Here is a 25,274-nt window from a genome sequence, read left to right as displayed (position 1 = left end):
ACTTGGCATATGCAGGGAACAAGACAGACAAGGTCTGTCTACATATATGGATTTATTTGTAAAATAACCAAGTAGACAAATAAATGAAAAATGTCATTTTAGATAATGATAAATATCGTGCAGAATATAAAACACATTGATGTTATAAAGAATAGTGGGGTTGGGGAGCAAGAGGAGGAATGAACTTTTCACTAGGTGGAAAGGAAGGCTACTCTGAGGTCATGACATTGATTTTTGACCTGAGAGACAATAATGAGCGCACAAGCCATGGCAATACCGGAAGCAGTAAGAACAGCAAACCTAAAGAGCTCAAGGCTTTTGAATACTTGGGTACTCAAGGAAGAGCCAACAGAAGAAACAAATTCTTTTGGAATATTTTTATTGGAATTTAAAAATTAATTTAAACACCAATTTATGGAAAGTTTATGTCTCTCCCCTTCTGCAGAAAGTAACACAATATAATGTTGAGTGCCATCATTTTAATGATCTCTCACTTCATTTACGTACTCAGTGATATCTGGTCATCCTTCTAAAAGCCCTTAGTCCTACTTTGTTCCATTTCTTTGAAGCAACTATTAAAACACTCTCCCCTTCCCTCAAACCTCTGTCTCACCCTGCCACCCTCTTCTCCACTATAACAGCATGAGTTTTTAAAAAGGGGGGAAAAAACTAATGGGTTTTAGCATCTCTCGCTCTCTTTTTTTAATATTGATTGATTGATTCATTCATTTAGTGTGTGTGTGTGTGTGCGCATGAGGAAGATCAGCTCTAGGCTAACATCCATGCCAATCCTCCTTTTTTTGCTGAGGGAAGACTGGCCCTGAGCTAATATCCATGCCGATCTTCCTCCACTTTATATGGGACGCCACCACAGCATGGCTTAACAAGCGGTGTGTTGGTGCACGCCCGGGATCCAAACCCGGGCCGCCAGCAGCAGAGCGCGCCCATTTAACCTCTACGCCACGGGGCTGGCCCCTTTAGCATCTCTTTCCTTGTACCATGGGAAGGGAGGTCAGCAACTGATTTCTAAAAACCTCTGAGAGCAATTACAAGTCTTCGTAGAAGAAGGGATGAAAAGGGAATGACTGAGTGTGAGAGTTGGTAGAGACAAGACTGGTGAGAATATCTGGGTATTCCTCAAGATTGGAATAAATTTTGGGGGTCAAGTTTCAGAGGCTTGTACCTCTTCATGCATGCAATACTTAGACAAGAGGGATGGGTAGCCTAGGCTGTCTGTAGTAGGTGGGGAAGACTTTTGTGAGGGACATATATGAGTACGTCCAGAACTGCTCAGCCAGAGACAAAAGATATGGCTTCCAGCACTCAGCCATTCTGATACCTGAGCAGCAGTAACGGTGGTTGCCATCAGAAATGATACACTCAGCCAATTTTTTAGCAGCATAAATGAGGATTAATCTGTAATTCAATCTATGTTTTGGGGCAAGGGGGATGGGGATCCAAGAGAAAATGAGATTGAATTTTCCATTAAGCAGGTGAATGGATTTAGTTAAAAATTAAATTTTATAAATTTGAGTTATAAAATAAAGAAAACCCATGTGATTTGCATCCTAATGTTATGAATTAAAATTCATATTTATGACATTTATCCTCTGCAGATGAGCACATTGTCTGATTCAGAGAGAAAAGAGGAGTTATCATAGAAGAAATCCTTCAACTCCCTGTCTTCAAACAAACAAATACGAGTTTCACCGAACTTTTCTTCCCTTATTTCTGTTTAGAAGGAAACAGACATACCTCCACTTATGTAAAGCTAATCCCTACTCTTGTTTTCGGGATTAAATTCCCTCCTACTTCCTAAGGAATCGCGATCTTTTAATTCCACCCCCTCCTAAATATATTTGACTCCACATCACCTCCAACTACCTCTTTATCATTTTCCTGCCCAACTCAGGGAAATTTGGTCATTTCCCAATTATTCTGCCAACATTGATATCTGCCACCAAGCTGGGCATGGGGGATATGATCTTGAGAAAGTCAGAATTTAGCAGGGAAGACGCAATTTAAAAAGCAGTTACAATTACAGAAACAAGCTCTTCTTTGATCCTTTACTTCCCCCCCAGCAAGAAGTGGCTCTTCCCTGACATTTTCCCATGCAAGACTTTAAAGAAGTATCTCGTGTTTTGGAGGTGGATAAAGCCCAAAATCAAGGTGTTGGCAGGGTTGGTTTCCTCTGAGCACTGGGAGGGAAAGATCTGTTCCAAACTTCACTCCCCGGCTGGTAGATGGCCATCTTGTCCCTCTGTCTCTTCTCACTGTCCTCCTTCTATGTGTCTCTGTGTCCTAATCTCCTCTTCTTATATGGACACCAGTCATACTGGATTAGTCCCCTCAACCCCCCAATAACTTTATTTTAACTTTATTACCTCTGTAAAGACTCTATCTCCAAATAAAGTCACATTATGAGATACTGGGGGTTCGGGCTTCAGCATATGAATTTTGGTGAACACAATTCAATTCATAACACTATTCCTGCCTCATCCAGTGTTTTCAAAATACAGGTTAATAAACTTTCCCACATCCTAATCTCTCACTTCCTTGAATTCACTGAAGAAATTGTTTTTCACCTTTTCTCATCCTTTCACTTCCACAGTCACTTTTTAGACCTCATTATAACCATTAACAGCAATGCTGCATTTGTTCATGTCAGGCATTCACCCTCTGACTGCCACTATTTCCATCTTTTCCAATCACTCTCATTTATTTCGCAACTCCAGCTAAGGTTTCACTCTACTGGAACCTCAACTCTATTTATGATACTCACTTTTCATTGTCTCCTTCACTCCCTTGATGTTCTGTCTTCTCTTCTTACCCATCCTACCCATCTTACCCTCCATGTTTAAGCATTATGATTGTTTTCTGGCATATATTCTTGGCTCCCTTGACACATGTTTGCTTCATTACACTCTCTTGACAAGAGAGTCAGTTCCTTGTCCTTTCTTCCACTAATGACTTTTTCTTCCACCATTCTTTAGCCATGCACTCTTGTGGTCATATCCTAGATTTTATAACTACTATTTACTACACATGAGCTCTATTTCTGGCATCTCATTCTCTGATACTTACCTTCACCTCTTCTTTTTCCAGCTCCCTCCTTTTTGATTCCCATTGGAATTATAATCTGTTAATCCACCACCTTTTCAGTCTCCTTCAAACAACAGATGTCTTTTCTTACCTAAGTTTCATAGTGTATCATTATACTTACTCTCTTACATATACTCCTGATTGTCTTCCCCTTTGCACTTCCTTATACATCCTCCATCAGCTCTCAAGGCATCTCTTTGCACCCTTTTGCCAGCAAAACTTTTGAGAGTTGTCTAGACCTAGTGTCTCTACTTTGTCTTCCACCATTCAGTCATAACCCATCCCATCTGGCATTCTCCACTAACACTCCATTGAAAGAGCTCTCATCTAGATAAATCATGATCACTGTTCCTCAAAATTCAGTTCTCAGTTCTCACGTTATTTGACTTATTAGCAGCATTAGACACGGCTGATCCTTCTGTTCTCTTGATACACTTGATTCATTTGTATTCCAGGACACCACACTCATCTGGGGTTCCTACTACCTTGCCAGTAGCTCCTTCTTGGTCTCTTTTGCTGGTTTCTTCTTATCTCCCTGATATTTAATGTTGATGTGCTGAAGAATTCAGTACTTTGTCTATATCCTTTTTCTGTCCATACTCATCTCCTTGATGATCCCATTCAGTCTCACGGCTTTAAATATAATACATAAGCTCACGAGGCAAACATTTACTTTTTCAGCATACATCTCTCTCCTGATCTCTAGACTCTTATATCTAACTTCCTATTTGACATGTTCCACTCAATGTATAACAGACATTTGAAATTCAGTGTGCCCCAACTGAACTCTTCATCTCCCTTGACCCCCACCAAACCTGTACTCCCCCCAGCCTTCCCTATCTCAATAGACAGCCATTCCCTTTTCTCGGTGCTTAAACCAAACACCTTGGAGTTCTCCACACTTCTGTTTTTCTCGTAGCTCACTACCAATTCTTCAGCGAATCCTGGTTACTCTATCTTCAAAGTATAGCCAGAATTTTCTCCTTCTTACCACTTCCACTCAAAAATACTCTGATCTTTGGCCCAAACCATCTATTCTCAACAGCAGCCAAAGTGATTGTATTAAAACACAGGTCAGCATAAGGGAGATCATGCCATTGCTCTGCTTAAAACCTTGCAATGACTCCCATTTCACTAAGAGTAGGAGCCAAAATCCTGACATTTACTTAAAAAGCTCAACATGATCTGGCCTCTTTTTACCTCTTGTGCCTCATCTTCTCTACTCTTACCATCGTTCACTGTGTTTGAGTCGCAAGAGCCTCTTTACTGTTCCTGCAGCACACCACTCAGGTCCCACTTTAGGGCTTTTGTACTAGCTATTATCTCTGCAGGATCTCTTCCTCCAGACATCCACAGGGCTAATTCCCTCATTTTCTTCAAGTATTTTCTCAAATGTCACCTTTTCAGTGAGGCTTACTAACCACCACATTCAAAAATCCAGTCCTTTCAGAATTCATAGACCCTTCTTCTAGCTCTGTTTTCTTCTCTTTTTCTTATTACTTACCACCTTATAACAAAATAAATAATTTACTTATTTTTCATATATATTGTTTATTGCCAGTCGTCCCCATGATAGAATGTAAGCTCCGAGAGCTAGAGATCTTCGTCTGTTCATTAATTTATCACAGGTACTTATAAGAGTTCCTGGCACATATTAGGTACTCAATAAGTAGTAGTTGAATTCATGAAAAAAAATGAGTAGTGCTACTATAGAAGAAAAATAATATGTTATGTCAATGACAAACAGGATGACCTAACAAAGTCCAGGCAGGGCCATGGAATATGTCTTGGAGGGAGTGATATTGAGACTGAGTTACAAAGGACTAGAAGTAGTTACATAGGCAAAGTTGGTGACAGGGGAGTAGTTCCTGTGGGAGATAACTTAATGTGTTAAGGTCCATTAGCAAAGATTCAAAGGAATTTAGTATAATTGTAATTTAGGAGAACGACTGAAAGAATGGTAAGATGTGGGACTAGAAAGAAGGGAGGAAATCATTAAAAAAAAACTTTAAGTAAAGTCATTGTGAAATTTATCTTCTAAACTAGGCTACTCCTGAGAGTCAAAGGGGATGCTCTTAATAATTATACCAGGACAGTGTACGTAAACTGAAACTGTCCTGGGAAAACTGGGATGGTCTCATGCAAACAAGAAATTTCAGTCATCCAATTATAAGCCATGTTATATTATAGAATTTAAACTTTTTCCCAGTAGGAAGCAATTACAATAATTTATGCAGAAGAATAACATTATTAAAATTATCTAAAAATTATTACTCTTGTTGTAGGGTGGAGAAGAATGTGGGACAGCAAACCGGAGGTATGGATAGAAGATGAGGAGAGTAATCTTGTGCTTGAGGGAAAGGGTGATGGAGGCTCACACTGGGGCAACGCTGACAGTGGACATAGAATTGAATGACTTTCGGGGCTACTTAATGATCGGATTTAATAGAATTTGGTGAATTATGAGGTATGAGAAGAGAGAGACATTGAAAAGTCTGAATTTTGATATTACAAATTAGAGGATAATGGTGTTATCTGTTTTTTAGCAAAAAATGGAGAAGCGAATGGTTTTAAATGAGGGCGGAAAGATTAGTTCCATTTGAATACACTGTGTTGGTTTTCCTGTAAGACATCCAGATAGAAATAACCAGTGGACAGTTGAAGAGAAGTTTAAGTTAATGATTTGGTAAGGGAATTATCAGTTTATGAAGGACAACTGAATCCATGGGAGGAGACGCAACTATTCAGGGAAAATGAATGTAAATGATGCAGAGAAAAAGCAGTGGAACGTTTCAAGAAGAACATGGTCAATTATGCCATATGCTGTGAAGACGCCCACTGGATTTAGTGACAAAGAGGAGAGTGTGGTCTTGCCAGCCCAGTTTCAAGAATATAATGAATGCAGATTTCAGATTGAACTGGATAGAGACATGAGAGGACAACAAGATTTCAAACCAGTAACTGAAGACAACTTCTTTGAGGAATTTATCTATGAAGATGTCATGGCATGAGGTCCAGAGGGGTGTGTGTGCGTGCGTGTGTGTGTCTGTGTGTGGAGAGATATGAACAGGCAGACAGAGAGACAGAGGAAGGGAGGGAGGAATGGGCCAGAAAAAAATGAAATTTGGTAATGAGGATGAATTAAAATAAAGAACGAAGCCCTTGAGGAGGAAGAAAGAGATGGGTCCTCTGTATAACTGAAGACATTAATATTAAAATATTAAAAGTTAAAAGAAAGGACACATTTTCCTTGTGATAGAAACTAAATGTTCGTACGTTTGTAGGTGGTTTGGTGGCAAAATTTTAAGGACATTCTTATTTGTCTGGATCTATTTTTTTTCTTTTACTTCTGCCTGATAGAAACCAAGTTCAATGGTGAGAATGAGATGGAGGATGGAAGGACAGTTTTAAGAAAAATGGAGAATATTTGAAATAGCCTCTGTTGATAACTGGATAGAGAACCTAAAAAGAAAAATATAGAAGTGCCAGGTGCTTCTATTCTAATCAGAAATATGAAATTATTGTTGGCAGTTTTGAATTAGTTTAATTTCTTACCAACTTAACAGCTTAGAAATTTTGTTCTGTAAACTTAGTTACACCAAGTTTGTAATATACACAAGTATGTTTTAAATTGGACTTAGAAATTTTAACAAAAATTGAAGTATAATTATTATTCTTTTTTTAAAGAAAGAAATTAATGGTATTTTCAAATTTGTTTATACTTACCCATGCTGGCAATAATGCTATGTACAGGTAATCTAGAAGGTCCATGATAAAATGACCTTGAGACATTGCTTTTTTTCTGCTGGTCTTGGTTTTTAAATGCTGAATTCTCTTCTTTGGTAATATTAATATAAAAACATATATCTGTTGCATTCATAATGTATCGAGGACCTGGATTCAGCAAAATGTTTTTATTTTCCTCCCTCCTAACACCAATCAAGCAGACACCAAACCTTAATTTAAAAAAGAAAATAAAAGAGTTTAAGAACTGTAACTCAGCAAAAGTCTTAGATTTTTTTTTTAAGTTTACATATGTAAGGAAATTAGTAAACGATTATAAGGCAGAAGAAAATTAAAACTTCAAACCAGAGCATTTTAAAGCTTGAAAGGATCCTAAAAGTTCAAGACTCTCATTTTTACAGGAAAAGAAACTATGTCTTTAGTGTGTTGGGAAATCAGTTTAGTTGATTACATATAAATATGGTGACATATATATATTTTTTTAATGAATAAGAATATAAGACAATAGAAACATCAGAGTGCATATCATATGGTAAGGGTAATAATTTTTTGTAAATTTTTTTTGTGTGTGTACTGGGTCTTACCACAAAGTGTATATTGTACTGTGGTCAAAAGATGTAAAACAACATTTCTTACTACAAAAGTTTGAAAGCTGTTGACCTAAAGGAGAGGAAGAAACTTACCCAAAGCCTCATGAGAAAGCATCAGGGTCCCTAAATTTCTTTTTGTTCTGTTTTTACCATATTTGATTTACTCTAAATTTTAGAAAAAATATTTTTTAAGTAGTCTTGAATAGGTATGCACCCTAATAAGGAGAAATAACAACCACTGAATGAAACAGAAGCTACTTAAAAATTTCTTATACACTTTTTCAGGTTATGCTCCAAACACAAATTGTCCTGAATATCTTTATTTAAATATGTCTTATAGTGTTACAAATAAATCAAGCTTAAAAATATTTTTTAAACATCAAAAGTATATGTATAGATAGAATCATATTGAGAATTAAAGTGAAATATATTAGATATCAGATTAGTGAAATATACTAGATTTATTACAAATACTAAAAATGAGTTATACTAATATATTTATAATACTGATAATACATTACTTCCATTAGATAAATACATTATTATTTCTTAAGTAAGTAATTTTTCTCAAAAAGAATATTCCATGTTTGAATTGGAAGGTATTATCATTCATTTTTTAACTTATTTCTTTGGTCAAATCAAGTTTTTAAAAATGCCTAGTTTTTATAAATGTTATTATTACTTTGTTTAAATTTTTAATCAACACTTTAAAATTTAGATCTATAAAGAAGATTCATTTTCAAGTATTTGTGAATTCTTAATGGATTAAAACATTTTTAAAGATAATTTAAAAGTTACTAAAGTCAGTATTCCTATTAAATTATACTTTACAGCTGACTTTAGAGACCATACGGAAGACCAGAGTTCAAATATCTCAGTAATTATGGCAAAAATTTCAGAATACTTGCAACTCATGAGCACCAATATGGGTTGTATTTTAGAAACTGTATTTAAAAGGTGTGGTATATGTTAATTCCACTCTGGAAGCGGAAACATACTTTTTGTGTGCATGGAAAGAGGCATATGTAAAACTCTTTCCTTCATATTCAGCAAAAAATGTACTTTCTTCCAAAACAATGTGGTACACTTCGTTCCCAGAGCATCTACCGTACGTCTTCTGCCATTGTTCTGGCGACTGCTGGCCTTCTCTGCAACAAAAGCACACACACATACACACACACAAAGAGAAAAACACAGTGAATGTGGTTAAAAACCAACTGTTGTCAAACATAATCTGGAGTGTCCCAGCTGTAGGAATTGGCAAGCACAGTTCAAAGAAGTATTTTGTGGTGCTCTAAATGATATTATTTTCAAACTTTGAAAAAGTTACCACCAAATTTTTGAAACACAACATATAAGTTTGAGAGACGGCAGATTCCTAGCAAGTAGGAGTTGTTCACAACCCAGTCAATGAAGGCATTTATCCTGACCATGAACTAATGAGATATAGCATTTAGTTTTTAGTCTCTGTTTATGCAGATCCTGTCATGCACACCCTATGTATAATACTTATTTTATGGTCTCAACAATATGGCCCACTTCATCTCATTTGCAATACCTGCTTGGCCTTGTAGGTAATTGATTTTGCTTTGTATTTAAAATTATAAATGTATATATGTCAATTTATCAATCTGATTTCATAGAAAGTATGCTCATAATTTCTGTCCATATTATAACAATGGCTTTCTTTCAATTGTGTAGCAGGTAAGAAACGATACTTCTTCTTAATAAGTAAGGGTCTCCAAAAGAGATTCCAAGAAGTATTTTTAAAAAGAAGATGTTTAGGGGCCGGCCTGGTGGTGTCCTGGTTAAGCTCATGTGCTCTGCTTCGGTGGCCTGGGATTCTCAAGGTCTAATCCCGGGTGGGGACATGCACACTGCTCATCAAGCCATGTGTGGCGAGGTCCCACAGATAAAATGGAGGAAGATGGGCACAGATGTTAGCTCAGGGCTAATCTTCCTCAGCAAAAAGAGGAGAATTGCCAACAGATGTTAGTTCAGAGCCAGTCTTCCTCACTAAAAAAAAAAAAAGAAAAAAAGATGTTTATCACAGAAAGTACAGCTTCTTTTTTCTGGAATGTTCTGCTCAGTGGCCTTGGAAATATACAAAAAAATTCAACTTATGAAAACTTTGTGAATATACAATAGCTCTTTTTGCCCATTTTGTACAATAAATTCCATTTACTTTTGCTGAATAAAGCTTATGGACCTTGCAAGTACAAGAAATTGTACTTCTTGGAAGTACACAGGCAGGAAGAAAAGTGACAAATTTACAAAAATCAAAATACTTCATCATAATCTCTGTAGATTCTGAAGAAATAAAAGCAGATAACAACTCATATCTACCATCTTTAGAGTTTAAGAAGCCATTTTAAACTGAGTTTTGTCTAAAGCATTATTAGGAAGATAATACATTTATTAACATTTTCAAAGTGTCAATAAGGTTTAAAATAATCATACATTTTCCAAGTATGTTTCACTTGTACTTCATTCTTTCTTAAGTATGCTTAAGAGTCAAGAGTCTGGGTCTTGGAGTCTAATTACCTGATCTGAATCCCAACTCTGCAATCTTGGGTGAGTTATTTAACTTCTCAGTGATTCTTTACTTCTTCCGTGAAAAGCAGCATCGATCTCATTGGGTTGGGTAAAATGAGGTAATACAAATAAATCACTTAGCAGAGATTGGGATCACAGGAATCACTCAGTAAATGTTAGCTTCCATTATTATTTTGCTGTTAAATTTTTGTCATTGCTAAATTTTGGAGCCACTTTCAACAAGCCTAGCCAATTTATTAAACAATAATGCTCTTAAAACCTTTACCTTTTCTTCTATACTGTTAATATAATTTTGGAAATAGGAACATAAAACAAAACACTTTGGACTACTGACTGCATATGTTACGCCTAATTACTACCTCCTAAGAATGGTTGTTCCTGATGGAGAAAACGTTTCCTTTGGCAAACACAAATAAAATTATCTTTGTTATGTACCATATTTGCTACTTGGCGAGATGGTACTTGGCAAAGATAGAATCCATTTAAAGGGCTAGAAATGTAATAGAAGGTGCCGGTAATTCATCAGGGTTTGTTTAAGATCCAAAAGGCAGCATGGGGTCAGATAATTGTCACACAATTACTAAAAGCTATCCTAGAGAATCATAAATCTAATTCTAGGGGCTAAAAGAGGAATATAATGTGGTAACTTGGAAGGGAACAAAAAAGGACAGGGTCAGACAAGGACAATTTGGATGAATTTCCTTAAATCATTTGCTTGTTCTCATGCTGTTTTATATATTGTCACCTTTCACCTCAGGGAACATCTTTTCTTTACGATTTCTTCAAAAAGCTCTAATACGTAACCGAGAATCTCGAAGTTCAGCTAATTGTAAAGATACAAATTTTTCTCCTTTCAGCTTATGGCAATTGCTTAAGAAATGTTGGGAATTAGTAATTCCATCTAATTCTAATGGGTACGTCCCGTTCCCACTTATTCATTCCCATGCAAAATATTTATTGAACAGCTGGGATGTGCCAGGAAAAGTTCTAGATTCAAAGGTTATGGAAGTTAGCAATAAAGGCAAATGTTTTTTTGTTTTGAGGCTCTAGTGGAGGATGACTGACAAACAATAGAAATAAGCAAATTATGTTATGTGTTAGAAGTGATAAGTGTTGGGGAGAAAAATACAGCAGAGAGGGAAATAATTTTTAGGGGTGGATTGGAATATAAATAGTATGATTGAGAAGATGACATTTGAGTATAAAATCTCGAAGAGGGTGAGAGAGGTAACCATATGGGCACCTGGGAGAAGAGTGTTCCAGGCAGAAGTAGCACAAGAAGTTTCCTGAGGCAGAGGAAGGTCTGGTCTGGCTAAGGAAATGCCAGGAGGCCCATTCTGCTGGAGTTGAGGGAGGCAGGGAGAAGAGACCAGAGAGGTAACTGGGCAGGAAGACGGTCATGTAGGGATTTATAAAATTTTACAATGACTTTGACCTTTATTTGGGATGATTTGGCAGCCATTGGAAGATTTCGAAGATGGATGCAAAAGATTTTGACTTATATTTTACAAAAATCTCTCAGGTCCTTGTGCTGAGAATAGATTGAAGAAGGGGCAATGACCAGTGAGGAGGCAACTGCAATGATCCAGCTAGATGGTGATGGTTTGGACCAGGTTAGACTCTGGGTGTGTTCTGAAGGTGGACCTGAAAGGATTTGCTGATCGAAGGGAAAAATAAAAATAAAAACCTTAAGTACTCATGTTCATCAGAAATATGGAAAGTAAATAAATAAATAAATCATAAATGTCCATACAGATAACAGTGAAAATGCAAGTACTAGTGTTTATAAAACATCATGGAGAAATCTCAAATATAAAATGTTAAATAAAAGAAGTGGCTCCAGATTCAGCACTGTAGTTAACTGGGAGCTGGGAAGGAAGAGACATCAATCTGAGATACTATATATGGGCTTCCCAAACATTTAGAGTGTTTATTTTTTAAATCTGGAATTCTAGGTAGCTGGATGTTCATGATAATATTCTTATAACTTTTGAATGTCTGAAATAGTTCTAATAAAGAAAAAATAAAATGCATCACAAAAGAGAAAAAAACAGGACTGGTAGTGAAGGCTTAAGCTTTTTATTCATTTATTTTTTACTGCTACCTTTCAAGCCAGCATTATAAGCTACATTATAGAAGGCCCTCCTTGCTTACCAATTTTGTGACTAACAGTTAAGTTAGGCAGAAAGTAATCACTTTTTCCCTCTTCTGATGATAAAGGTGTAAAATTTCATTTTTTTCTAAATAGCTGCCCAGTTATTCAATTTATTGAATAATCCATCTTTTCACCCACTGATCTAAAATAATTTCTCTATCAAACACCAAATTCCTAATTATATGTGCCTCTATTTGGACTTTTTGGTCTGTTAAATCGATTTGCCTCTATTCATTCACTAATATCACACTATTTCAAATATTGTAGCTATAGAATGTTTTAAAATATGTAAGAATAATCCCCTCCCATTATTATTCTCCTTCAAAATTTTCCTTGCTATTCTGGTTTCTTCATTTTTCCACAAGAACTTAAAATCAGCTTGTTTACTTCAAAAATAATGCTGTTTACATCATTATTGAGATGGCCTTGAATTAATAAATTTAGAAGAAATTGATATCTTTGTGATATCGACATATTATACTTTCATTTGTAAATCTATTACTTGTCTATTTCCACCACAGTCTCTCACCCATTGTCAATCCTCGGCAGAACGTAAGCACAAAAACCTCTGAGCCCCATTGTCTACCTTATTCTCTGTGGGATCTTCAGTAACTACAACATTTTCTAGGACATAGTAAATGCTCAAGAAATATTTGTTAAATGACAGAATTTAATCCCCCTGGCAATATGTAAGATATATGCAATTATTACGTTCATTGCGCAGATAAAGAAACTGAGGATCAACGGTTTCAAGTATCTTGCCAGCACTAGTAGATCAAAGAATTCAACCTAGACAGTCTGGTTACAAACACTGTACTTTATGCAGAAGCTTCAGTTCTGAGTAACTTCAATATTCAGCGTGAATGTGTCTTTTCTTTAGGCTACTAGGAATTTAAGAGCCGAATTTTCTTGTTACCTTTGTTAATAAGTTATAATAATGAAAACATTATAGTATTAGCATAAAAACAGACATATTAGATCAATGGAACAGAATAGAGCACCCAGAAATTAATCCATGCATATATGGTCAATTAATTTATGACAAAGGAGCCAAGAATAAGCAATGAGGGAAGGATAGTCTCTTCAATAAATGGTGTAGGGAAACCTGGATTGCCACATGCAAAAGAATGAAACTGCACCACTATCCTACATCACACACAAAAATCAACTCAAAATGGATTAAAGACTTGAACATAAGACCTGAAACCCCATAAAACTCCTGGAAGAAAACATAGGCGGTAAGCTCCTTGACATTGGTCTTGGCAATGATTTTTTGGATTTGACACAGAAAGCAAAGGCAAAAAAGCAAAAATAAACAAGTGGGACTACATCAAACTAAAAAGCTTCTGCACAGCAAAAGAAATCAACAAAACAAAAAGGCATCCTATAGAACGGGAGAAAATATTTGAAAATCATATATCTGGTAAAGGGTTAATATACAAAATATACAAAGAACTCATCGTACTCAATAGAAAAACAAACAATCTGATTAAAAAATGGACAGAGGATCTGAAGTGATATTTTTCCATATAGATGGTCAACAGGCACATGAAAAGGTACTCAACATCAATAATCATCAGGAAATGCAAATCAAAACTACAATGAGATATTACCTCACACCTGTTAGAATGGCTATTATCAAAAAGACAAGAAATAACAAGTGTTGGTGAAGATGTGGAGAAAAGGCAATCCTTGTCCATTGTTGGTAGGAATGTAAATTGTTGCAGTCACTATGGAAAACAGCATGGAAGTTCCTCAAGAAATTAAAAACAGAACTACCATGTATGATCCAGCAATTCTACTTCTGGGTATTTGTTCAAAGAAAATGAAACATTAACTTGAAAAGATATCTGCACCTCCATGTTCACTGCAGCATTATTTACAATATCCAAGACTTGGAAAGAACTTAAGTGTCCATCAATGGATGAGTGGATAAAGAAAATGTGGTATATATAGATAATGGAATATTATTCAGCCATAAAAAAGAAGGAAATCCTGCCATTTGTGACAACATGGATGGACCTTGAGAGCATTATGCTAAGTGAAATAAGTCAGACAGAGAAAGACAAGTACCATATGATCTCACTTGTATGTGGAATCTACAACAAAACAAAACCCAACTCACAGACACAGAAAACAGATTGGTAGTTGCCAGAGGTGGGGGTGGAGGGTGGGTAAAATGGGTGAAGGTGGTCAAAAGGTACAAATTTTCAGTTATAAAATAAATAAGTCCCAGGGATGTAATGTACAACATGGTGACTATAGTTAATAATACTGTATTATATCTTTAAAAGTTGCTAAGGGAGGGAGGAGGGTGAAAGGGATAATTCGGTACATGTGTGTGGTGATGGGTTGTAATTAGTATTTGGGTGGTGAACATGATGTAATCTATGCAGAAATAGAAGTATAATGATGTACACCTGAAATTTCTACAATGTTATAAACCAATGTTACTGCAATAAACAAAAAATTACTTAAAAAAAAAAGTTCTCTTCACAAAAAAAGAAATTGTACCTATGTGTGGTGATGGATGTTAACTAGACCTATTGTGGTGATCATTTCTCAATATGTACACATATCGAATCGTTATGTTGTACACCTAAAACTAATATAATGTTATATGTCAATTATATCTCAATAAAAAAAATAATACAAGGCATTTTATGGCCTGTAGACCTTTAAAAAAAAATTGTCTTCAACTTATCATTCTACCCAAATTTTCTTTGTCTTATCTTACTTTACGTATCTAGACAGAATTAATTCAAGATTATTTTTGAATGAGAGGAAAATAGTCACATAAATAAATAGCTAATATATTTCCAAACTTTGTATACAAGAGAATTCTCTAATTCTAACACCTAAGTGGCTCGTGAACTCACCACGTATTCCTTTCTCCATCATCAATTCTTATACTTTTAAAACAGTCCTAACTCGTCTTTTTTGCCTTCTTGCCTCCAGATTGGCCCTGACAAACCTATTTCTGGTGCTGTAATAAGAGTGAATTTCAAAATCTCAAATCCCTTCATGTCATTCTGCTGTTGAAAATGTCTACAGGGCTTCCTCATTCCACTTGAAAATATGAACTTTCTTATTATCATTACTAAGCTCTCCTGACAGATGCTATGCCTGTCTTTCAGATACCATCTCTTACTTCTGTCTTCTCTTGTGTGCTCCGGCCACGAGTGCTCTTTAGTTTCCCCGGAACAGAAACTCTCCCGCATATCTAGGCCTTTTCAAGATGCTGTTCCTTCCTCCTATGCCCTACTCATTCTCTGACCACAGCTTAGTCATTACTTACTCAATTTGCAGTGTCGTCCTTCTTTCATAATAACATAACACTAACTTATATTAATTAATCCTTAATGTCTTGCTTCCCCGTGAAATAAGCTACGTGAAGAAAGAGATCATGCCTTGTTTACTGCTATATCTCTGCGACCTGACATCCGTTCTGACACAGAGTAAGTGCTTAACAAATGTTTTGTTAAGTGAACAAAGAATAACCTAACAATGTTCTTCACGTTCAATTACTAAATGTTCTGCTTTTCGAATTCGATAATTCCTTTATCCTTCACCAGAATCATTTTTTAGATCTAACCAATTACTTTCTCTATGATGAATTTGCCATTAGAATTATAAAAAAAAAATCACTGAGTTCAGTAATCATTAATGGGCGTGAATTTAACCTCAGGAGCAGGAAAAATATAAAAGACATTAGGGATAAAAAGCACAGAACGGAAGGCTTAGTGAAAACTATGAAAAGCCATTTAATGAAGATTTAAGATGTGTTTACACTAATCAAATGAACATTTAGGAAGAATAACTGGCTTGTGCATTTACTTATTGTTAACTTCGAATTACACTCCAACCTGTAAAATAGTGTAGTCTGAAGTCTATTTCATACCCTTTTGAGGCTGCTCCACCATATTGACTGAAAATTGAATAGTAATAAATCCTTCCCAGACAGGTTTATTTCCACCTCTATGTTCAAAATAATTGCTGGCTCCAGCTGTTTGTAAAAGTATTAGTGAAAAAGAAAGAAAACAAGAATAGGAATATGAAACTGAAATATTCTACTAAGAAAATAAATGGAGTACAGAAGAAAGTACATACTTAATACCTGAAAGCATCTCTTTGAGATCTCTATTTCTCCTGAATGAAGAGGCATGCTATAGAATTCATGCACCCAATACCATAGTCATGACAGCCTAGAAAAACTTCGATGGGGCAGCCTAGAAGGAAAAGAAAACTTGTGTCTGCTATTCTCTGCATTTTGAACCCGAAACAAATGTCTTAGTGAGAAAAATATTTGGAAAAAAAGGAAAGTGTAAAGAAAAGTGATAGAGAATTGTTTGGGAGAAAGGAAAAAAATGTCTAGTGAAGTAAATAAATTACAAATTCTATGTCAAAGTCTTTAAGACCTTGTAGCCTTCAGCCATGCTATGTCAAATCGCCCATTCTTGTCCCTTAACAATGACTTGGGCAGATCCCATTTCTTTCAAATCATATTCAGTTATTTAAAAGCCCAGTCCCATCCAATTTGACACTTCCATCTTACCAGCTCAGGCTTGTTCCCCCTGGGAGGTTGTGCTCTTTGAATTCTAACTGGTCATCAGTGTCCTCTATGAAGGTGTCCTGTAAAGGCATGTGAAAATGCTTTGTGGGGAGTGAGGGGTAGGCTTCTACTGATGTCAAAATTGTGCAAGAAACTCTCTTCCACTCGCCCCTTCTTATTTCCCAGTGGTACATCTTGCAGCCTCTAGCCTCTTGGGTATCTCCGCCAACATCCTTAGATGGGGGTACCAGAAAGACATCTCAAATCTTTTTAAGCTATCATCAATTGTGCTATAAGAAACCCACGCAAGGGAGAGAAGGCTGTTCTCCAGCTCTGCCATCTCTCTCTAATTCCTTTTTCCCCATGTTCAAATAATCACAGAAAACTACATAACCAGAAGTCTAACTGGGGAATGAGATGCCAGTTTGCAGTTCCTGCCAACACCCCTATTCTCCACGAGTGATGGGTAATCCTTTTGCACTTCACCTCACGTGGCTGGGGGTAGGTGCAAATGCAGCGTGCTCCTCTGGGTGGCCCCCTCTCTGATCTTCTCTTTCTACAGAAAGGTGAGGAGATCAGAAAATGGGAGGCTTGACTCTTCTGTCTTCTCCATTTTGGGTTATAGTCACCAATCCTGGGACAACATGAAAAGTTCCTCTCAATACAGTAAGTATTTGTTTAGAAAAAAAAAAAAAAAGCTATGTTTGTTCTATTCTGTTTATTGTTCCCAACTTGGAAATTTCATTTGTTCCAGTTAACTTCTAGATGGTGCCAAAATCAATTTTGACAACTGATTTTATTTTTCTTTCAAATGCAAGTTGCGCATTCCTCATTAATCCATGATTACACCTTCAAGGCCAATGGGTATTTATTGCCCGAGAGCAAATTAATGCACATACCAGTCTCCTGTGCTTCAACATGATCAACCAAGTGGAACAAAGACTGTTTGCTAATAAGTACTTGGGTCTTTTCTCTGTAGAAATGTATTTTAATTCAGGCCTCCAAATGCAGCAAAAGAATCTCATATAGTTTTGTTTTTGAGAGTGTCCCCATATCAAATTTTCCCAAAGGGGGAGAAAAAGGATTTAACTGGAATTTCCTGTTCCAGATACAGTAAGTTGAACTCATTATATTTCAAGAATGTGCTGAACTACTCAGTAGTCAGTAATGTAGTTTCCATCAGGAAAAAAAAAAAAAACCAGCATAAAACCTTATTCTACTGACAACTTCCTGTTTTTTATGAAGATATATGTTTTTGAAAAACTCATATGAATAAGTTTTAGAAAGTAAAATTTGATTTTTACTTTCATGTTTTCTGTATGCACAGAAGGATGTCATCAAACTAAAGGTAAACTAGAGAAGAGTGACCATGGGATTATGGAAGCACTGCCTTCAAGGCTGTAAAATGCAATAATTAGTGGGAATCTCCCTCTTTCACAATATTATTTTTGTTGTTTTAAACGCCTCTGCAGTCTAATGTTTGGATTTAGTTGTGCTGGTACAATTTGTTCTCTTCAATTCTAAATAATGTAGTTAAATATACAATAAATGATCAGTTTCAGATTCACCAAAATTGACATAGATTGTCAAATTAGCTGCTTTTATATACTTATTTTTATGATCAAACTAAATTATTTTCACATCAATGGGAATAAAGAGCACCTTGTTACAAGGTATCTTTCATATGAAATCCATTCTTTGTTGTGTGATAAGAGACTTTACATGTAACTAGGTGGACATTTTTGCCTTAGAAAAAAGGATGTCATTTAGATTTATGTTTGAAGAGTTTATTAAAATAAAATTTCCTTATTGATGCTCCATTTTAAAGAAGATAAGAAATATATCTACCTCTTTACATTGACTGAAAGTAGATTTAAAAAGTCTAAAACAAGTGACCCAAAGGTTTAAATCTAATGAAAATTAACAATTTTATCTTAATACTCTAGGATTTCACCAATTTAATGTCAGCTTGGTTCCAAGTGGTTGTTCATATCTTTACAGGGTGCTTTTCTGCAAACACACACGAATTGCATTAATTTACAATGGTCTCGAGATTTTATTTTATTTAAAAATTAAAATATTTAAAGGGTATTACAATCTTGCCTTTACTACCAACATTAGGAGTCTGCAGTTAACACTGTAGGTCAAACAAATGACTGGCATATTGTAGCCTGTGTCACTAAAAACATAATTCTAATTTATGAGGTGGAGAAGGCATATTAGAGTACCCAGAAGCTTCCAAAACAGGTGAGGTTACAAAAGAAACAGCTAACAAATCTTTGGATGAACACTTATTCTTGCTAGTCTGCAGATAGAACTGACACACAAGCATGATGTGTTATCTTTTCGTATCTAGAAAGAAAAGTATTCAAGAACTCTAGATAGAAGAAGTAACAAAACACAAGATTAAGATGCCTCAGCCTACTAGGAAGAGGCTCATGCATTCCTGCTCTTGACTAGAAGAACTTCCTCAGCTTTTATGTTATCAGACATCAAAATAGAAATTTGAGTCCTGAATAAAACAATATAGAGAATGATACTCAATTTTCTACCACTAGATGGAACTGGAAAGCTGTTTGCCATTCTCAGGATAAGAAAAATTGCTGTTGAAGTGGAGAGAACTGAGAAATACTGCATAGCTTTCAAGCATTATTAATAGTGAACATGAACAATGAACACTCTTTCAAAAGGGATCTAGTTCAAGAAGAAATAAATAGAGCTCAAACGTTAAATCTGAAAGGCTGATTGCACATGAAAGTGGCCAAACTTCATTACCCTTAAAGTTGGTTCGTCCTAAAACTCCAATGTGGTTTTCTGAAGAACTCAATTCAAGAAGCTGCCTAATTATCACAGAAAAAAATCTTAAAATTCTGTAAAGACTTTTACCTACTTTTTAAACTGTCAGGTGAAAAAACAAATTCATCTGTCATAATGAAACTGCATTCTCAGCTCTTTAACTCCATTATTAAATGTCATATCCCACTGATTTTAAACTGTTCTCCTTCAGCACTAATAAAAATTTATAGCTAAAGTGTACTTTTCTCTCTCTCTCAGAACACAGCCTACTTGCTAAGTGAATACCACACATTTGGCTTCTGTTCCAGGGCTCCGTGCCCTGGTGCATTTTCACTGCAGTGCTCTCTCTATCCTTTTAGTTTAGAATATCATAGTGAATTTTCCGGGAAAGTTATATCCCATATATATTAATATTTAGGGATATAGGAGTTTCAGAAGCTCCTATTGTTGTTATTTACATTTTATCATTTCAGTATTTTTTGCCCTTTTAAAATTATTTGTAACTAGAAACTTTCTTTACTGGCTCTCCATGTTGCCATTTGATTTATTCTCAAGGTATGTAATACCACAGCTTCAAAATACTTTGTTAATAAAATAAATCTACTAGGGGAAATTTATAATACATTCCAAATCCATATATAACCCTTGCTTACATTGTGTCCTGCCCTGTATTGAGTACTAGTCTTTTGTGATCAGAATGTATTCATGTCTGCATTTGCCAAACTCCTAACACAGTGCCTTACACTGGATGGATGGCTGTGATTATTATTTATGGGATTATTTATGGGATTATTTATGAATGGCCAAACCGTAACAATATTCTAACTCTATTCGGTGCTATTTTTAGCATGTTACTTCATCCATAACTTAAATTTTGACCCAAAAGAAAGGTTTCCAAATCCTGAGCTTAATTCAAAGCGTTTTGAGGAGTCTCTCTTAATAATAACGTCATCAAACTTGTTACTATGTCATTGTAGGCATTATCTATTGACTGCCTTCTCTGAGGTATGAGAGAAAAGAATTATCTCACAACATATTTCTTACAGGTCTGTTCATATAATCATATTGCTATTTTCAATTTCTCCTTGGAATTTCTCTTTTGGAGTTATTCTGTAACTCCAGTGTCGACAGAGGAAGTTTAGTAAAGTAAATACATGAATCAGACCAAATCTAAGACAACGGGGAGTGTTCAGGCTTGTGGGGAGTTGGTTGTTGCATGTCCACTGAAAGGCCAATTCAAAGAAAACAATTCAAAAGAAAAAATATTTACAGCAGGCTGTTGGCCAAGTAAAACCTATCTGCCCACAGAATTTGGTCCATCGGTTGTTAGGTTGCAACCTCAGATCAACTAGTTACTTTTTAACTCTAAATAACATACTTAAAACTCTGTTCCACTAACTGCAACTAACATAGTCTCTTGATTTTGCATTTTGGAGCTGAGGATATTAGTTACTTTCTTCCCTTCCACGCCTTCTCCATACTTTTACTCCAGTGTTATTTGCTGTACATTTTTACATTGTTGACATTGTAAATATTGGTATTTTGTTCACTGGCTGAGGTCAATGGCTTCAGACTAAAAGTAGAGAACATGAGGGGCCGCCCGTTGGCGTGGCGGTTAAGTGCGCACGCTCTGCTGCTGGTGGCCCGGGGTTCAGATCCCGGGCGCGCACCGACGCACCGCATGTCAAGCCATGCTGTGGTGGCATCCCACGTAAAGTAGAGGAAGATGGGCACGGATGTTAGCCCAGAGCCAGTCTTCCTCAGCAACAAGAGCAGGATTGGCAGATGTTAGCTGAGGGCTGATCTTCCTCACACACACACAAAAAAAATGTAGAGAACGTGTTGTACACTTTAAACATACACAATGTTAAATGTCAATTATATATCAATAAAACTGGAAAAAATAGAGAAACCGTGTACAGTGACTACATTATTATGATTACTGCACCATAGTTCACTTAGGAATTAAGTGGAGTGCTATAATTATATAACCTTCTCTGTAGTTCCCTGAGCTATTTGAGAGATTATTCAAAAATTTTCTCTTCACTTACTGACCACCTATTTTTCAGTATTATGGTATATTTTAATTTGCGTTATCGTAGTTTCTTTTTTTATTTTCTTAGAGTTTATGATTGCCCTTTTTTTTTTTTCCCAGTTGAGAGGGAAAACAGACACCCCCTTTGCCACATCCCATTGTATGTGTTGCTTTTAATCTAGTCTGGTCTCTTGTTGAGACTCAATATCTGACTTTTCACATCGTAACCATAACTTTTGGGAATCTTTGGTTTTAGCTACGACGCTCAATCAGACACAAATGCAGGAGTTTATCGGGAAGGGAGATTAATGAAAAAACAGGCGAGCAAGGGTATCCATTTTGTTGCAGCGGGTGGCTATAGAGGTTGTATGGTTCTAGGATATTTAGAGGTCAAATTTCCTTATCAGGTTAATTGTGTGGTGTGGCAGTGGGAGTCATTCATGCAAGTTTAGCCTACATAGAGGCTAACTTTCTTCTTCTGTGAGTTATCCATATTTCTTCATAAATCTCTTTACAATTAAACTAGTTAAATGGATACTTTCGTCTGAAGTTAAGAACTCTAGTCAATACTGATATTTTTCCTACTTTCTACAAGTTTTAAGAATTTTTTCTTCACCATTAGTGCCTTGTAATTCGGCAATGTTATGTCTCTAGGTGTGGTTCTTTTTCATTCATTATTATTTACAAGAGACCCTGTCAATTTAAAGATTTGAATTTTCCTTACTCTGCTATAATTTCTTCCATTCCATTTTCTCTAGCCTCTCTGGAACTCTCATTAAATCAGATCTTCTCTCTCTTGGATTGATCTCCTGTGCTGCAGATCATTTCTCTTATATATTCTATCTCTTTGATATTATCTTTCAAAGTTTTTGTTGAATTTTTTTGAAGTATAATTGACATATAACATTATATTAGTTTCAAGTATACAACATAATGATTTGATATTTGTATATATTGCAAAATGATCACCACAATAACTCCAGTTAATATCCACCCCCATACATAGTTAAAATTATTTTTCTTTTGATGAGGACTTTTAAGATGTACTCTCTTAGCAACTTTCAAATTTGCAATACAGCGTTATTAACTATAGTCACCGTGCTGTACATTACATCCCCATGACTTATCTATTTTATAACTGAAGTTTGTACCTTTTGACCCCCTTCACCCATTCTGCGCTCTCCCCTCAGCTGCCGCCATGGCAACCACCAATCTGTTCTCTGTATCTACTAGCTTGGTTTTTTGGTTTTTTTTAGATTCTACATATAGGTGAGATTATATGATATTTGTATATTTGACTTTCTTTGCCTGACATATCACTTAGCATGTTGTCAGAAGTGGTAAGATTTCATTCTTTTTTTATGGCTGAATAGTATTCCATTGTATATATAAATCACTTCTTCTTTATCCATGTATCCATCGATGGATATTTAGGTGGTTTCCATATCTTGGCTATTGTAAATAATGCTGCAATGAACATGGGGGTGAGGGGGCGGTGCATATATCTTTTCAATTAGTCTTTTCATTTTCTTTGGATAGCATAATTGCTGGATCATATGGTACCTCTATTTTTATTTTTTTGAGGAACTTCCATACTTTTTTCTATAGTGGCTGCACCAATTTACATTCCCACAACAGTGTACAAGGGTTCCCTTTTCTCCACATCTCGCCCACACTGGTTATTTCTGGTCTTTTTGATATTAGCCATTCTAACAGGTGTGAGGTAATATCTTATTGTGGTTATAAATTGTATTTCCCTGATAATAGTGATGTTGAGCATCTTTTTATGTACTGTTGGCCATTTGTATGTCTTTTTTGGAAAAATACTATTCAGATCCTCTGCCCATATTTTAATCAGATTGTTTTTTTGCTACTTAATTGTATGAGTTTGTTGAAACTTATTGAGTTTTAATTTCAGCAATAACTCTGTTAATTTCAAAAGGTCTTCTTTACTTTCTATTTTTCCATCATAACTCCTGTTCTTTTTTTTTTAAACAGTTTTATTTATTTATTTTTTTTTGTAAGAAAGATCAGCCCTGAGCTAACATCCATGCTAATCCTCCTCTTTTTGCTGAGGAAGACCAGCTCTGAGCTAACATCTATTGCCAATACTCCTCCTTTTTTTTTTTTTCCCCAAAGCCCCAGTAGATAGTTATATGTCATAGTTGCACATCCTTCTAGCTGATGTATGTGGGACGCGGCCTCAGCATGGCTGGAGAAGCAGTGCGTTGGTGCGTGCCTGGGATCCAAACCCAGGCCGCCAGTAGCGGAGCGCACGCTTAACCGCTAAGCCACGGGGCCGGCCTCTCCTGTTCTTTTTGAATCTTCTTGAGAATAATAATGACAATTATTTTAAGCTATTCCAAATTTATTTATTTATTATAGCTTTTTTCCTTATTATTGAAGAGAAAATCAGAACCATAATCAACAGAAATTTAAGATAAATATTTGTAAAATTTAAACCTCTATGAACAAAAAAAATTTCCTTGGCATTTTATTCCTTTGAACAACCATCATTACCTTTCTACAATCCTTCATTATTTTTCTGAACTATCATTTATACTTCTCTACTTTTCAAAAATACTTTTAAATTTCTTTTTAATGCATTTTTTTAATCATTTACTGAGACTCTCCTTGCTTCCAAAATATATGTTTCTTTCTCCTATCAAATGTTATAGTCTTTTGACTCTTTTTTTTGGTGAGGAAGATGGGCCTGAGCTAACATCCATTGCCAATCCTCCTCTTTTTGTTGAGGAAGATTGTCCCTGAGCTAACATCTGTGCCCAACTTCCTCTGCTTTGTATATGGGATGCAGCCACAGCATGGCTTGAGGAGCAATGTGTAGGTCCGTGTCTGGGATTCGAACCCATGAACCCGGAGTCAGCAGAGCAGAGTGCGTGAACCCAACCACTACGCCACTGGGCTGGCCCCTCTATTGACTTTTTAAAAAAAAATTTTTTTACTAGTGAGTACAAAAGCAACATTCCGTACAGACCCAAAACTATTCCAGAGTGAATAGAGATAGTTTTGTCCATCTGGCTGGATTTATTTCCTTCATTTCATCCTGCAAACTGACAGTGAATGACAAGAGCCATATTTCAAAATTCTGAATATGAGATATAGGGGCATTAAATGGATTCTTTTGTTTGTGAATAGGATTTGTTAAGTGGCAGGTTACACATTATGGTGAGCAAAAAAGGATCAGTCACTTTAGTCTGGGACCTCCAAATGCCAGATTACAGAAGGTTGGATCCCAAACCCAAATTATGTACTAGCATATAATTCAGACATTTTCTTCTAATTCATTTAGGAAATATCTTATTTCTCCCAGTGGTTTGCGTCTGACCAAACTTAATTGCAGGGAAATGGTACTGTGGTGATGGAAGATTGGTAACTTTGTCTGTATACAGAAATTTAATTAAAATTTGTCCTCTTTTTCTAGGAACCTTGCACTTCAGAGCCTCAATGGGGCTGGAATTTTTTCCTGCTGCATCACCCTCTAAACATATTCTAGGATGGAGGTTTCATCAGAAAACATTCTTTTATCCACTTTCCATGTCCCAGCAATTCATTGCAATCTCTCACCCCTTCCACTTCTATTTCATTGATGAAAGCTTATCATCTTTTGTTTCTTTGTCATCATTTCAGTGGAGTCTCATGAGGGAGATCAGATGACGGCATATGGTTCATAAACTACTTAGAACCAGGGGCCTCAATGAATCATCTTTACTACATCCGTTACTT

The 25,274-nt window shown here is 35.9% G+C and overlaps 1 protein-coding gene across 3 annotated transcripts in view; it reads right to left on the bottom strand.

Annotated features, from left to right (window-relative positions):
* The window catches only part of KCNT2 (potassium sodium-activated channel subfamily T member 2), a 341,540-nt gene that overhangs the window by 108,803 nt on the left and 207,463 nt on the right, over positions 1 to 25,274 (bottom strand). For all 3 annotated transcript variants that reach the window (XM_087424351.1, XM_014794147.2, XM_087424352.1), the window contains exons 15-16: positions 8,435 to 8,584; positions 6,829 to 7,058 (exon numbers count right to left, since the gene is read on the bottom strand). In XM_087424351.1, coding sequence (XP_087280477.1) covers positions 6,829 to 7,058; positions 8,435 to 8,584 — 380 coding nt within the window. The remainder of the gene's footprint in view (positions 1 to 6,828; positions 7,059 to 8,434; positions 8,585 to 25,274) is intronic.

Source organism: Ceratotherium simum, chromosome 36, assembly GCF_057802395.1.
Source record: "Ceratotherium simum simum isolate JZ-2026a chromosome 36, ASM5780239v1, whole genome shotgun sequence".
NCBI lineage: Eukaryota > Metazoa > Chordata > Mammalia > Perissodactyla > Rhinocerotidae > Ceratotherium > Ceratotherium simum.
Note: the sequence above shows the minus strand (reverse complement) of the source record. Positions and strands in the feature narration are given on the sequence as shown.